The sequence below is a fragment of the Oreochromis aureus genome, linkage group 17, assembly GCF_013358895.1.
Source record: "Oreochromis aureus strain Israel breed Guangdong linkage group 17, ZZ_aureus, whole genome shotgun sequence".
Taxonomy (NCBI): Eukaryota; Metazoa; Chordata; class Actinopteri; order Cichliformes; family Cichlidae; genus Oreochromis; species Oreochromis aureus.
Window position 1 is genome coordinate 32,669,745 of NC_052958.1, and position 16,332 is coordinate 32,686,076.

The 16,332-nt window shown below is 40.0% G+C and overlaps 1 protein-coding gene across 1 annotated transcript in view; it reads right to left on the reverse strand.

The window, feature by feature from the left end:
* The window catches only part of lrrc7 (leucine rich repeat containing 7), an 82,493-nt gene that overhangs the window by 20,030 nt on the left and 46,131 nt on the right, over positions 1-16,332 (reverse strand). Inside the window, exons 11-20 of the mRNA XM_039601458.1 lie at positions 14,259-14,388; positions 12,617-12,732; positions 12,281-12,350; positions 10,478-10,577; positions 10,235-10,359; positions 8,897-9,115; positions 8,423-8,545; positions 7,484-7,595; positions 2,138-2,351; positions 496-996 (exon numbers count right to left, since the gene is read on the reverse strand). Of these exons, the coding sequence (XP_039457392.1) occupies positions 496-996; positions 2,138-2,351; positions 7,484-7,595; positions 8,423-8,545; positions 8,897-9,115; positions 10,235-10,359; positions 10,478-10,577; positions 12,281-12,350; positions 12,617-12,732; positions 14,259-14,388 (1,710 nt within the window). The remainder of the gene's footprint in view (positions 1-495; positions 997-2,137; positions 2,352-7,483; positions 7,596-8,422; positions 8,546-8,896; positions 9,116-10,234; positions 10,360-10,477; positions 10,578-12,280; positions 12,351-12,616; positions 12,733-14,258; positions 14,389-16,332) is intronic.

The following is a 16,332-nucleotide window of genomic DNA, read 5'->3' on the forward strand; positions in this document are numbered from 1 at the left end:
ACAGGAGTGTTATAATAGTAGAAACTACTTCCATACCATCAGTCAGTTTATTGTGAAGCAGCTGCACCAAAATTTGAGACTAAGGCTACAGCTCACAATTATTAGAAATGAACTTTTTTTTAAACTTTCTTTGGCATATCAAAATGGCCTTGCACTGTCCCCAGAAATACATTTTATATTAACATAAAACTAAGAAATGAAAACTGAAATGTTTTCACAATCTCAATTTAGTGACACTTTGGTGTTTTTGCATGGCAACAAAACTAAGTTAAGCAAGCTGTTTTGTGATTTTATTGATGTGCAAATAAAAAAAGTCACAGTTGTAAAACTTTCAAATCAGCGGCTTAAGTTATAACAGCTCTGATATGTTTATTTACTACAAAAACCCCAAAGACTGCACTGTAAACAGGATTTGAGACCTGCAAACTCTTGGAATTATTAAGCATTCCCAATAAAATTATGTATTTCAATTGTAAATGACCGTCAGTCACTTACCTTGAATCCATGTCCTTGCGATCAGGATTGGGGCTGGAAGTAGGTGTAAGGTCCAGCTTGGAAGGAAAAGCGGTTCTGTCCTCCAGGGGGCTCGGGGTCCTGGTCCAATTCTGCCAGGGATTCTGGGGAGGATGTCCGGAGGAGTCATTGTCCTGGTTCGGTCGTTGGTTGCCATGGAAGGGGAGTGTCTGGGTGTCCAATTCCAATGGGACCCCTACGATTCGGTCTTGCCTGAGGAGGGGGCGGCGGCCGTGTGCTGATGAGCTGCGAGGTTTAGAGCCCAGCGGAGGGTTTCCCTGACTGGTGGTAGATGAAGGAGGGTCCAGAGGAGACTCCTCTGCATCGAAACCTGTGTTGTCGTAGTGAGGTGCGTCAACCCAGTCAAAAGGCTCGCTAAGTGGACGCCGATCCCCACGTTGCTGCAGGGTTCCTGATGGAGGAGTTTCTCTCTGAGACAGCAGGGGCTTGGAGTCAATGGGCTTGGGAAATGACTGGGCAAGTCTACAAAGAAAGAAAATATCAATCACTGATTATACAAGAAAATCTAAATTGCAGACAGAGGACATGTCACGTGAAGGTATGTTGCAAATTTAATTAGACCAATGAGCTCAGAGGACAGATCAACTTTCTCTCCCTTTCTCTCTGATGTCTGTCACACCCACTAGGCCAGAAACCATGTTTGTGTTAGTTATTGTTTCCAAGAGAACATATGCCTTCAAACTCCCTCACTACCACTTACAGACTGCAAATATCATGTTCCACAAGTAGAAATAAAATACTGCAGTTGTACCTCACTTCAGGGCATGTGGATTAACGGATTTAATGTCAAACAATACTAAAACCAGCTACCATCCTCCAGGGCCTGCTTAAAACAAGAAGAAACATGGGAAGGATAAGGAGAAGAAAACTAGCATTATTGGACACTATGTTTTGACTGAGCTAATGAGATGCTGTGGTGTCTAACAGAAGCAGAAAACATCCACAAGGTACAGTCAGACAGTCCAATCTGCTAACCCGAAGATTATCGGTGGAGCGAATATGAGCATCTGTGTGTAATATAAACACATATATTGCACATTTCTGTTTTATTCCATGTCTTGCTGTAGATAGCTGATATATCAGTGGCAGATATCTTATTGTTACTGCCATCCAGTCTGAGCAATATGATTGAGACTATACTTACAGTGTCATAAATATGACAGGCAGACTAAGATGACATGTTTTTTTGTTGCTGTAACATTTCTGATTAGAACTCAAAACTGTCCCCAAAAAAGTTTTCACAACATTTTATCCCTTTATCCCTTTTCACAACATCATCAAGTGCACTGCACCCAGACTTAAAACTTCAGAGGACAGCCCAAACCTTTTTATTTGCTTTTCTAATGCACTGGGGCAAAAAACCCCAACTCTCCTCTGGATAGTAACACGACTGAGGCTCGGACCAGGCAGCTTTAAAGCTGAGAGAGAAAATCCTGAAGAGAAGTCTGCTGCATCCCAGTGAGCCTTTCTGACCTTGACAGAGCAAGGAGGAAGATGGATGTGATAGATTACAGATGGAGAGAAACTGAAGTGGGGGTACGACTGAAAGGTACGAGAGATGAAGGACAGCGGGAGGGAGGAGTCATGAAACGGGTGTGCGCACCTGTTGGTCCAGTGCGTCTGAGGGCCCTGGTCCTTGCTAGGAGGCGGTAGGGCGGGATTGTGGGGGTGTCCGTGCGACAGCGTGTGTGAGTGCGTGTTGCCGGGTGGGTTGGAGGAGCCCGAGGAGCCCTGTGAGGGAGAGTAGTCGGAGTAGGTGGCCGACGAGCCGCTGTGGTTCAGACAGTGGAGTTTATCAACCTCTTCATCTGTAGACTCTGGACAGACAGGAGCAGACACACAGCACGTCCTCTTTGTGATCAGTATTATTAGATTTTTTGATTGTCCATTAAACTTTTGTTATTCATGTTATTCATTTTCAACTTTTCCTTTCTATTGCATTTTGTTACCAGAAGCTTGTTTCATGTTAGTTTTCTTTCCTTTTTTTAAAATTTAGACTCAGTACAGCACAATCACACCTATTTTTATATTTAGGTTTAGTTAACTATAATACACTTATCTTTACTGTATTGCTAACTGAACAAAAATGACCAAATGAAGCTCAAAACCAGTTCTGGCAGATATACGTTAAATTGTTTTGGGAGCACTGAGGGCTTTACTGCCGGTATACCGGCAGTACATGTTTTCTGCAACTATATTTACGTCACTCCCATGCTGCACCTTTCTCTGGCTCCTCACATGTACCGCCCAATTGCTACAATTACAGATCAGGCTCCACTCCATCAGGTGACCGATCGAACAGTATCTAATGTCCTCTGGGTCCGACCTATTCTCAGGTTTTGTCCCCCAATTTAATTACCTGGAAATTCAGCCAATGCACTTTAACCTCCTGACATCACATTTTGGGTTGTTTAGAGCAAAATACAAAATGTTGCTCTACAAGGGCCTGATTTCCACTTACAAGGACGTTATACTGCCACTGTTCTATCAAAATTTAAAATGAATATCCTCATATGTGGATCTCAGAAACAAAAATCAGGTAAAAAAAAAAAAATCAGGTCATTCTTTGTTTTTATATTCATCAGGTCCCAAACAGCCCAAATAGCAAAGAGAAACTGAAAATGCATGCCATGAAGGAGTTCGTGTCTTAGGAGGTTAATATGGACTTTGATTATTTATTCCAACAGAATTACTGCCATAATCCCCCAAACACCTCCTCCCTCCCACACCACCTAAAAAACATAAAATACCAGCCAAAAAAGCGCGTTCTTTTTATAAAGACAGAAAAATATAACTATTCCAACTTTACCAAACAGCAAAACATTTAAATGTGGACTATAAAACATTAAGTAACTCTCTTCTATGTCTCTGTCAGTACATGAGTTGATCAAAATATTGATGTGTTTTGCTTTACAGTAACCTGGTCACAGCAGGATCTTGTACTGAGATGTGGCATAGAAACATTTAACAGTTTTTCCTGAAATCCCTCTTTTGCCTGAGCATTTCCTAATAACATTTCATTTTACAATAATGGACTACAGAGCACCAGAAAAACAATTTCAAGGGACGAGACGTCTTTCTGAAAATGTTCTGATGAAATTTTAAAAGTGCTCCCTTCTTTTTTATCTTTTTCTGTGTTTTTACACCATTTTGTATTTAGTCATTGGATATTACAGTTTTTTCTGAATGCTTAAACCCAAACTGTGATTCTTATAGCACAATTTCTAAAACTATTAATACTTATAGCAAAACCACTCACTGAGTTTGCAAAACTAAAAGCACAAACACTGCTTTGCACTCAGTTTGCCATTTTGTAACACACACTTTGCAAACCTGTAGTTACAATCCACTGCACAGCACTCTTTTTGCAGAACTGTAAACACAACTCACTGCTTTACACTCAATTTGCAAAGGATCAACACACTCCTAGCAAAACTATACACATTTATGGCCATTATTTACACTATTTTGCCAACTGTCTGCACACTGTCACATGTGAAAACTGTTTTAGATAATTAGTTCACTTTGCAATCAGCCTAAGCACTATAATACAGGTAAGCTCTGTGTGTGTGGAGTACAGTGGAGGGAGCAGGAAGAGTGAGAAGTAGAGGAGGCCGAGGAAGAGGACGTGGAGGTGAAGAAGTAGGACGAAGAGGACAACAAGGACAAGGAGGTGAAGTTAGAGGAAGAGGACAAGGAGGAGCAAGAAGAGGATGAGGAGGGGGGAGAGGAAGGGTAAGAAGAGTAAGAAATAGAATTGCTGATGACATCAGAGCTACAATAGTGGACCATGTAATCAACCATGGAGTGACCCTGAGGGAAGCTGGCCAACGGGTTCAGCCTAACTTGAGCCGCTACACTGTAGCAAGCATCATAAGGACATTTTGAAATGAGAGTCGGTTAGTACAGTCACTCTGCACTAAGATTTGTAGCACTGCCATATGCTAATGAGAAACACAACAATACCATAGATGTAAAATTCCAGAAGATATTTTCCCCTGTGCCTTGGACTACAGCAGCGCTCCCCAACTCCCGGGCCTCGAACCGGTACCGGCCCGTGAGTCGTTTGGTACCGGGCCGCGAGAGTTGAGGCTCAGGTGTGAAATGTATGGTTTTCAGGGTTTTTATCAGTTTTCAGCGTTATTTTGTTATCGTTTTTATCGTTAACTCGCTTTTCCTGGGTCTTTTCACGTGTGTTATGAATAAATCTTCTTTTTTTTGGTACCGGTACCAGTTTTATTTTGTTGTGTTTATCCGCGACACCTTAAAGGCTGGTCCGTGAAAATATTGTCTGGCATAAACCGGTCAGTGGCACAAAAAAGGTTGGGGACCGCTGGACTAGAGGACATTTCATGTGATGTAGATGAAATTTTGTGGCCAGATCCACAGAGATGACACAATGTAGACTGATTTCTTTTTTTTCCTCAGTGAAATTACTATTTCGTTTTGACTTGGAAATAAACACTTGTGTTTGTTTTGATGTGTGTGAATAAACACCAGTAGTTGCAGTTTGGATCCCTCTATGCTTACGGATCTATGACAAAAGTATGAGCTCAAACTGACATAGCCTACCTTGTGCACAGAGAAAGCAAAAGCCAGATGTGTTTTTCATTCATACCATCAGTGTGTAGTTGGTGCATTGTGTGCTTATTAATTTGATGGCTTGTGTTTACTGTCTGATACAAAAATACCATTTTTACAAAGGTGTGGAGAGTTAAGCAAATCAAATCAGAGCAGTTCGACTCCCTGGGATAATTCATAAATACACAGAAGCAGATAATTCCTAAGCCTTGTTTCATTTGAAAAAAAAAATAGTTTGTTGCTCTATTTTAAAAAAGCCCTCTGTAAGGCTAGGACATCTTACTATTTATCACTGATAGAGGAAACAGGAACCAGGTGTCTTTCCAGCACTGTAGCCAGGCTTATGAACAGTGCTCCTTTGACTTTAACTAGTAATGACTTCATGAATTTCTTCATAAATAAAATTTTAATCAACAGGGGAAAAAACTTCATAGCCCTCATAGCCGTGGCGATTTCTTTCTTTCTCCATTAATCTTTCTGAAACAATAATTAAATCATCATCATGTCTATTAGACCCAATTCCTACAAGACTGTTAAAATAAGACTCACCACTGATTCACTCTTACATTTTAAATACCAATCATTATATTTTTATTAACTAGCTACATACCACAGGTTTTTAAGGTATTTATAATTAAACCACAACGTAAAAACACTTTACTTGATCCAGGTGTCTAAGCTAATAATAGGCTGATTTCTAATCTTCTTTTTTTCAGAAAAATCTTTAAAGAGCAGTTGTAAAATGATCTATTCAAGAAGTTTGAGTGAGGATTTAGAGTTCACACTAAAACAGAAACAGCACTAACGATGATTATGAATGACATTCTGCCCTCTGACAGTGGACTCATTTCTGTGTTTGTCCCGTCAGACCCCAGTGTAGCATTTTACTACAGAGACTAGAATACACTGTTGGTATTAAGGAAAATACACTGTAGTGGTTTCTAAAAGCTCTCATTCTCAAGAAGCAGCGTTATCTGGAAGATGCAAATGGAAATACAGCGAAAATGTTGAACATCAATTATTTCACACAGAGAAATACATGTTAAGGATGAGAGGGAAAGAGCTGGCTTGTTTAAAAATGTGCTCTGAGGTAAGGATTAGACTCTCCTTCTGTCTTAAAATTCACAGAATTATGGGATATGCGGTCTTCTATGTCTGAGACATATTTTGTATTTAAACAGAGCTAAGCAGTGTCCAATGGGCACCAATATTAAAGGAAAACGTAAAGTCATATCCCAATAATAATGTTATCTTAATAGATATTTAATCATCTTCATTTTTGATGACTTTTGATCTCTTTATTCAAGGACTTTAGCTGTTAGTTCTGGCATCTCAGGGACAGAAATAATTAAAGTTTTCCAATATTTTTCTAATATTTGAATCATCAAGAAAACACACTTTACACTTCTTATCTGTTGCTCTGTTTCAAAGCTCACCTGTGACCTTTTAAAAACTTCAAACCTATAAAACAAATCAGAACTAAAAGCAAATCAAAAAGTGGATCAAAGACTTCTTTGAGTCGTTGACAGTCACACCAGAACTGTGTTCAGGGGCCTCTCGAACACTTGACTAAAAAGTGAAGGAATTGCGCGCTTACTTCGTGTTGTCATCAGATTCTTAACCCAGATCTCTGTCGTGTTCTCATTATGCGTGTGGACGCTATTTAGTCCACAGCACTGACGCAAGACGTGGCCTGGTTATAAAACACGGCTTTTTAAAATCTTTATTTAACTTGGCTGCTGTCACTGAAATCAAGAGCTGCTGTTGGAGAGCTGACCTGGCTGCAGACAGGCGTGCACTGTGTGGATACCAACAATCTGAAAACTTCCCGAGTCAAACTTAGTCAAATCTTGACAAAACAAACCAGAAGAAGCTTTTTATTTACTTCGTAAGAGCCTCCACTAAGAACTGATACTCCACTGAGGCAGACAAGCTGTTTGAGCTTTAATCATTTTGCAGTAAGCTTTTTTAAGGAGGAGTGGATCATACGATGAAGCTCCGTATTAGTGAAAGCTGTCGATTGTTGCGGAGAGCTGATAATAAACTGTTTCTTTCTGAAAATGCGATTAGACACTCAGTTATTCAGAGTGGAGACAGATTTTTGATAAGGCAGTAAAAAGTGAGCTTTGTTTTTTCTCTGATGAAACCGAAGCCTTCAGGGCAAATGAGGTAAAAATGGCCAAACATTCACTTTAGAGGTTCGCTGTGCGCACTCCTCGTCACCCTCCCTCTGCCCTCATCTTACAACATGCCCCAAAGCTCTTTATAAGACCCACATTAAATAACTGCGCAGCCTTGTTGTCTACATGTATGTACATGACTCCGACACGTTGCCTTAAAGCTGTACGTTTATGCTATAATACAGTACCTTTCTTATCCTTCCCCAGCAACACCACCTTTGGTTTGTACATTGGTGGCTCCACCAGGGTGGGCCTCATGTCAGAGATACGGATGTCGTTCGGAGAGCCGCCCATTGAATCCTGAGGAAGAAGAGGGAAAAAAAGCATCGGGCATATATAGTAGAGAAGAAAAGGCAGCTTCTGTGATTTAAAAAATGATCATGAATCTCATGTAGACAATTTGTTTTGTTTGGCATCAAACATACACACATTTGTTAAATAAATACACACTTTGGTAAGTATTTCTGCAGGTTCTGGAGTTTCTGATCCCCAGTAGGATCATGGAGCGTGCTTTTAACCCTCTGGCGTTTTGAATTCTGTTTACGTTTCACTGATTCTCTTATGTAAGGCCACGTGGACTTATTAATGTAAGAAACAGCCAATGAACCAATCGCATTTTTCAGTACAGTCTGCACTATTTGAATACAGTTCTGAAAAAAAAAACATGTTATCAGCTTGTTAGAGAAAGCAAAACTGAATTGGAAGCACTGATTACGGTGTATATGCATGAGTGCATATGCAACACAAACACAGTGGTGTAAAGATTAATTCCAGCTAGTAAGTTTGATGGTTTGATGTAAGCAGCTCTAAATGCAAACACAACTTTTGTTTGTCTGCAAAATCCTCACAGGGAAACTACGTGCTGAATGCTAAAGGTCAGAGTGTGAGTGAGAGTTAGAGTGATTTCAAAAGAAATCATAACTTTCTTACATGTTGAACTTACAGACATATGAGTGATGAAATCTGTGCAGTGTCACGCAGCTAGCACTGAATTTTGGATGTATTCAGTGGTATCTTCTGGATATAAAAGGTATAAAAAGACCACCAACCAAGTAAAAACACCTAATTAATCTATTTGGATTGTGTGTGTTTCTGTGTGTGTTTATGTGAGAGAGTGAGAGACAAACCTCAGAGCTCTCTGTCAAGTCCTCTTTGTCCTTCCTCTTAGGAATATCGATGCCAGAGTTATGCATTGGTCCCTGATCCATTAGCTGAGTCTGAGAGAAGTCCTGCATCTCTCTGTCTGTCACCTGAAACACAGCTCCAGTTTTTGAGTTGTGCACTGATTTGCTTCAAACGAACAAACATAAGAAAAGCTTTTGTTGATCTCAGCTGTCTTCTGCTTTAATGATCAGAGACTTCACAGTGTGACTGAATCTTACAACATTCTTAAGCTTCTGCATTTTTCGGAACTTTAGGATGAACAGGTACTTACTTCAGGTAAGCTCTTGGCATGTGAGAAGTAGTGTTATCAGATTATCACACACAAGCATCATGTGTGTGTCCTGCGACAGCTTTGCTAATAAATAGATTTGGGACTAAATGCTTGTTGATGAGCTGCTTCTGTACCTCCTGTATGTGTCTGTATGTGTAATCTGTACCTCTTTAGGAGGCAGGGGCCACGGTGGTTCATATGGCTCTTTGCTGAGGTGTGTATGTTCCATGTTGGTTCCTGCAGAGGTGGCGGTGCCTGTGCTCAGCTGGTGCTGGTGCCCGTGTCCGGCGTGTACGCTTTTGCCCACAAGACTTTGCACTGACTTAACCATGTTCTTCAGGTCCTCAGGGTAGGGCGTTGGATAGCGCTTTAGGTTTATCTCCACCTACAAGACATTTAGGACCGTATTTAATAAGCGGCGGGTGAAGTAGCAAATTTAAATCTGCCAAGATCAGCATAAAGGCACGAGTCACAAACAAGTAAACCTGATAAGGAAGTAAGCATAACCACGACTTATTATCTGAAATCTTGCAAAAATAATTCACCATACAAGTGCACAGTTTTCTGCATGTGTTTCTGTCAGGAAACAGCATTAAAACTTAAAGCAAGGAGAGGCAACTGGAGGACAATTACTTCCAAAACTGGGAGGAAATCTACAGTCAGACACCAACGAGGTGGAAGCAGCTGGTCTCTGAATGAATCCTAGTAGCATATAAACCTGAAATCTGTAACAGCTGACCTGTCACATGTGTAAAAGAACACATAACATCATTTACCTGACCAATGCCTTGTTAAATGCATCCTTTTTTATGTGCACTGTGTGTTACTGCAGGGATTCATTTATGACATCTGCGTTGTAATAACATTTCAATTTTAGGGGTAAATGGAATTCTAAGGTGCAAGTATGCGGACGACCAGAAGCAGTTTTCCATATCCACATGTGGTGTAAAATTATGGAACAGTTTGCGTGTGGAATTTAAAAATTGTCCAAACATAACAGAGATTATTTTCGTAAAGTACGGAGATTTAAAGGAGTGTTAATCCCAGAGTGTCTGACTCGACGTAAAGCATGAACTATATATGTGGAGTATATATTGTTTTATTTATGTATATTGTCTGTGTAGAGTTGTATGTCGTTATACAGTTATGTAAAATGTCTGATTATATTTTATATCGAGGAACACTCATTGTGGATTAAATAGCATTGGGGGGATTAAATAAGTGTAAATTTCATCCAACTCTTTTTGGAGTTATTCGTGAAAATTTTATTTATTTTCTACTTTGTTTTCTGTTTACCATGTTTATAGTTGTTACTTTAATATTAATATTTGTATGTTCAAAATAAATCAGCCAGTCAATCAGTCAACCAATGCTTTACTTGTAAAATATCATGTTAATCTTAATGTTGGAGGTGCTCCAGTAGCAAAAACAAAGATAAACAGACACCCTATTCACCATATGACCTCCCTCCCCCACCTCCCACCCCAAAACAGATATAGCTGACCTTGACCTTCCCAGAGTTGTCTTCCTCTTCTTTCTTGTCCTCAAAGTCGAAGGCCACAGTCATCCTCTGTTGTCGCTGCTCCTCCCACAGCGTAGGATTAAAGCTGTCGCTGTCCGACTGATAATCTGCACACACACCATAAATTAACAGTCGAGGGTTCAAAATTATAGTCTGAGACTGTCAGGTAATCTTTACCTGGGTTACGCGCGCGCACACACACACACACACAAAAGGAGTTCGTACCCTCATCATGTCGCGGCTGCTGGGGAAACATGTAGTTGGTCAAAACCTTCTGTTTGGTTTCTGGGTGGGCTTCTGTCTGCAGTGGGATCAGAGCCTTGGACTGCAAACACACACACACACACACACACACACACACACACACACACACACACACACACACACACACACACACACACACACACACACGTTTTAACAGTATTGTTGTAGGAACTTTTACTGATGACATGTATTCCATTATGTCTAATTTTAACCAGCACCTACCCCTTTTCCTAAAAAACAAAGATTTCTGCCTGCTGCTCATTTAAATCGCTCGCACAATCAGCTGCAGCAGAGCTCGACTTCAAACGAAACCTGCCGAGTATTAATGTAAATCACTTGGGAAGGATTTGCGAATCAATTTTCCCAACAGGGAAAATGAATGTTTCATTGCATTCGGATTACAAATGTCACAACACATCCTAATTAAAACTGTATCGAGACAAAATAATTTACATTTTCTATTTTCGGATACAACGCTAGCAAACTTTTCTGTCTTCCTCGCAAACTTTAATGCGGACCGAATTCCCATGACGTCAGAGTCGCCACTTGTAATGCATCAAACAGCATGAGCGAATATGAGTTTCATTACTGAGGCAGAATATGCCGACATAAGTGGTGATATTAAATGTAAATGTGTGAACGCTCTGCCATTAAACAAATTGCATTTGAATTTTAAATTTGCTTTCCTCTTCAGCAGGTAAATAACGCTCCGAGCTTCTTGGGACTCTTGATTTCGTTTAACGGCTTTGATTGAACTTTAAGCTAAAAATGCAAATGTCTCAAAGAGCTGAAGAACAGTTTGGCTGTTTTTTCTGAATGACAGCTAAAACTGCATCATCTCTGTGGACTCTCTGTGCTGTATATAGTGCATTCATCACAGAGAGAATCAAATTCAGAGGGCCCATAAAATGATTCACTGCTATGCAGCATCTGTCTTATCACTGAGAAGATTAACATGCAGCAAACTCTCCACTGAAAGCACAAAATCAAGTAATTATCAGTTCATTGTAGTGTCTTAAAAAAACAAAACAAAGGAGAGAATAGTGAGAAAATGAACAGGAGCTGACATAAAATATTTAGCATGTGTATTTTTCATCATTATCACCCTGTTGTGAATAAATCTCCCTATTTTATTGATTTATCTTTGCCACATCGTTTTGTTAAAAAGCCATTAGAAATGAAACGCGACACTAATTGATAATTAACAATAAAAACCTTCCAGTGACAGGCAAGTAAAAGGGACCTGTTAGTGACTCATCTCCATATTTATACTCTCCAGCTCTGCCAGAGTTACTTTGCATAATCAAAGTTAAGAGTAATCCTTATTTGAACCTCGGTGCAGGCCCTTTTAGCTCCTTTGCCCATTCCTTTTAAAACAACTCTCTTTACTGATTGGTTAAACTGAGCAGCAGCTGTGAACAGCAGGTGAGGTGAGCCTCTGTGCTCTGAGATGACCATACTGGGGATATGTACTCTCTGACATTAGACAGAGCCACGAGTAGAAGAGGTGGCTCATGGGCGTTACTTGTACATATGTTGACCTTATGTTAAATATGAGAACCCAGATATATGATAGAAACTAAGGAAAGGATAAAAAGTTGAAAGTCTATCAGAGAAACACAATTTTATAAAACATGCCATAACATAGTTGTGGTAATTTGATTACAATGTCGATTTCGTTGTGTGTTTGTGCTGCACGTTTGTTAGCACACATTTGTTAGATATGTGCTCTCTTGGAGAGCGTGGGCGGAGAGAAAGAGATACCTGATTGTCAGAGAGCCACAGAGCTGCCAGGTCCTTCAGCTTAGTGAAGGTAAACGGTAGATTCTTTAACCTAATCGAGAGAGACACACAGAGAGGGAGGAAAAGAGGGAAGGTGAGAAAGAAAAAAAAACAGAGATGTTTCATCACCCACGCACTGTACAGCCCGCAGAGCATATAACCATAGCAACACACTCAGCCATTCCCATGGAAACAGTAGACCGAACCGAAACGACCATTGAGAAAGTTTGCGCTTGTGTGTGCGTTGTATCTATTCACTACTGAGTCATAAAGGAGCTTGGTCTCTGCGTGTGTGTGTTTGTGTGTGTGTGGGTGTACCTGTTGTCACTGAGGTTAAGGACTCGCAGTTTGGTCATCTGTCCGATCTCATCAGGAAGAAACTCCAGTTTGTTGGAGCGCAGTGACATGACGGTCACGTTCTTGCAGTTACCGATCTGAAACACAGACACACACACAGTCAGATTACATTACATATACATCGCGTAGTGAGAAAGATCCACAGCATCACAATTAACCTATATTACACTGGACATCTTCAGACTGAGGGGTGTTAAATTAGAGATAGTATAAGACTTTTGAGCATCTTTGTAAGGTGCGTTTGATGATGTTCAACACCTTACGTTTACAAAATGTAATAATCTCTGTTGTTTTTAAAGTGACCATAATTTTTGTTTTCCATTCAAACATGTAATGCATTTAATGCATCCAGATTTATCTTCTTCTCTTTCAATGATGGGCTTCAACCAACCTAAGCTAGGAATACCTAGCATCCTAATAACTCCTAAAGACATAAATAAAAGAACATCTGCAACATGCCTGACATCTGTCATCACACTTTGAACCAGATCTTGTTTTCTAACCGAGATTTCAAAAATGTAATATTTAAAACAACCAAACAACACTTTCCAAAAAGCTGACTGCTAAAATAATGATGGACAAAAACAGAATGAAATGAGGTACAAATCATTACTAAATCATAGCAAAAAGTGGGACAAGGACAAGAATTTATTGCTCATTTTCAACTAAATGGCAGCAAAACATTAAAAAAAAGTTGGGACATGGGAACAAAAGCGTGGAAAAGCGTCACTCCAGGAGTGGATCCAAATACAGTACGCTGAAGGCTAAGTAGTTTAACAAGAAGTTTTAATAGCTGACCACAAAAAGGAACAGCAATGATCTAAAAACCCCAAACACAAGTGAAATCAATCAACAACAGGTGAAGACAATTACAGCAAAGCTGGCAATCTCAAAGGAGGGAAAAACAAAGGGAAACTAGAATAAGAACAACAAAAAAACGAACCTTCAATGTAAAACAGGAAGTAACCAGAAGACAAAAGAGATGGGCACTAACAGGAAGATGAGACAGAGGAAGGAAGAGATGGGAAACACTGAGGGAACTAAAACGACTATTACTAATTATGATCAAGACATGAACCAAAACACAAGGACACAAAAACCCAGGACCATGACAAAAGTTCTTCAATGTGAAGAAACACCAAGAGGAACATCATTAGTTGGAGCTAATTAGGTTAATTAGGAAGATGGTTAGGAGGAAAACGAGTGGCCCAGATTGGCTTTAAGAATTATGGACAGGGAGGGGTTCAACACTCAGTTCAACAGCTTCATAATAACATCTTGCAAAGTAAAATTACGAAGAATTTGAGGATATGATCATCTAACGCTCATAATCTCATTAAAAGATTAAGAGAATCAAGAAAATATCACTGAGTAGAAATCACTTCAAAGGCTTACAGAGACTTCACTAAGTCACTGTCAGCGGACACAGTTTGTTGCTGCAACATGGAACTGAAAAGTCTGCCATGTAAAGAAAGTAACCGCGTGCACTCGTGCACATAATACATGCTGTATCAAAAAGATTCATCTGATTTCAAAAGCCTATTTTTTTTAAGTAATGGACATAGAAGTGCAAAGATTTCAAGATGTGTCTTCATCTCCGTACCTCGCGGGGCAGCTCTGAGAGGAAGTTCTCATCGGCAGCGAAGGTTCTCAGGCTGTGCAGGTAGCCGATGGTGGGAGGCAGCGACTCCAACTCATTACAACTACAGTCCAACTCCTCCAGTAGAGACAGACTGAGTGAAAGGAACAAAGGCAGGAAGGAAGAGGCAGAGAGAGCATGACAGAGATAGAAAGGAAATCATTCTGCAGGCAAAACAATCTCTTCTGTAACATTAAATTACTCAGACATGGGTTTAAAAGAATAAGAATGGCAGTATTCGTTATTCCTACAGCTGTCAACACATCATGTGATAAGACTGAAACCAGGAATGAATGGATGGGGGGTGGGGAGTACTGTATATGTATCCAAAGCCTGACATATATGTTTTCTTTGAGCAATAGAGTACTATTGTTGTCCAACACACACATCAGTAAATGAGCCTCATCATTTACCTTGGTGACACCTCAGCCTCACACACTATCACGATAAACTAAAAGTGTATTAAAATAATGTGTTACCTCACTTAAATGAACATTTGCACAGCAGGTTAACGATTCTTTGAGGCATTTACACACAAAATGTTTTCAAAGTGTTTTGCTTAGGTTTGTGGTGGAGTGAGCTCCACAGACATGTTTAGCTAGTTTCAGACTTTTCATGGGATTTGTTGACAGCAACAAACACGACGACTGTCAGCAGCCACATCTTTAAATATGTTATGATGAGAAGGAAAATTTGCACCAGTTAATAATAGGCGAGTGTTGAGAGAGAGGGAAAAGATCATCACATTGAAGAATCCATCAGGTATTCAATCAGCCAGTCAATCAATAAATGGCCTAATATGAATTTGGTCTCATTTGATGGCCACCCATCTCATCCCCTTTGAATATCTGAAAATTCTTCAACCTGGATCTCAATTTCTCCACTCCACTCAGATATACAGCAAGATCCACAGCAGGCCCACTACAGGACACTATGACCCCCCTTTGACTGCCATCATTGTCCTAGCATCACGCTAACAGCAGGCTAATGCTAATGAGACAACAATTTTACATTAATGTACTGTCACTGTTAACATTGCATTAGTCTGCTATTATTATTCCCGATAGACCGGACCATCTGGGCCACCATACGGTCTGACAGGAAGGAAAAGGAGAGGAGAGGAGATAAAAGGAGAAAAGAGGAAAGGAGTAGACTTTCACACCCCACATTTAACTTCGAGTTTCTTTCTATTAGCGTTGCTTGTGTTCCCAATCACAAGATTATAATCCTCCTTTTCCCAGGAAAAAAAACAATAAACCCAGTTCCCATCTGGTTTAAATACTCAAGATGCACATTCATAGAAGCATTAGTCATGAGCAAACAAGTTAAGATACGTAGTAAAAATATAGAAGTATACACTCACCAATCACTTTATTGGGTATACCTGTTCAACTGCTTGTTAATGCAAATATTGCAATTACTATGCAAATATAATCAGTGCATTTTGGCATATAGACATAGTCGAAACGAACTGCTGAACCTCAAACCGAGCATCAGAATGGGGAAGAAAGGTGATTTATGGAATTTGAAAATGGCGTGGTTATTGGTGCAGGACAGAGACTTCAGAAACTGCTGATCTACAGGGGTTTTCCAAAGCAACCATAACTAGGGTTTACAAAAATCATCAGAATTCAAGGAAATATCCAGCAAGTGGCAGTTCTCTTGGTGAAAATGCCTTATTGATGTCAGCGGTCAGAGGAAAATGGCTGGGCTGCTCTGAGCTGATAGGAAGGAGTCAAATAACTGCTCAGTACAACCAAGGTATGAAGGGCAGATGGGCTATAGAAGCAGAAGACAACACTGAGTTCTGTCCACAGTTTCCATGGGCTCACCAAAGTTGAAGACTGGAAAAACATTGACTGGTCTGGGGAGCTTTGAACATTTTTATGATAATGTCAGAATAAAATTCCACTTTGTTTTCAACGGTTCAGTGCTGTAGGTGTAATGATTTTTAGGATATATTCTTGGCACACTTTGGTAATCATGAAGCTGTCTGTTACTAATCTCTGAGGCATGTTTCCAGCAACTTGTTCAATCT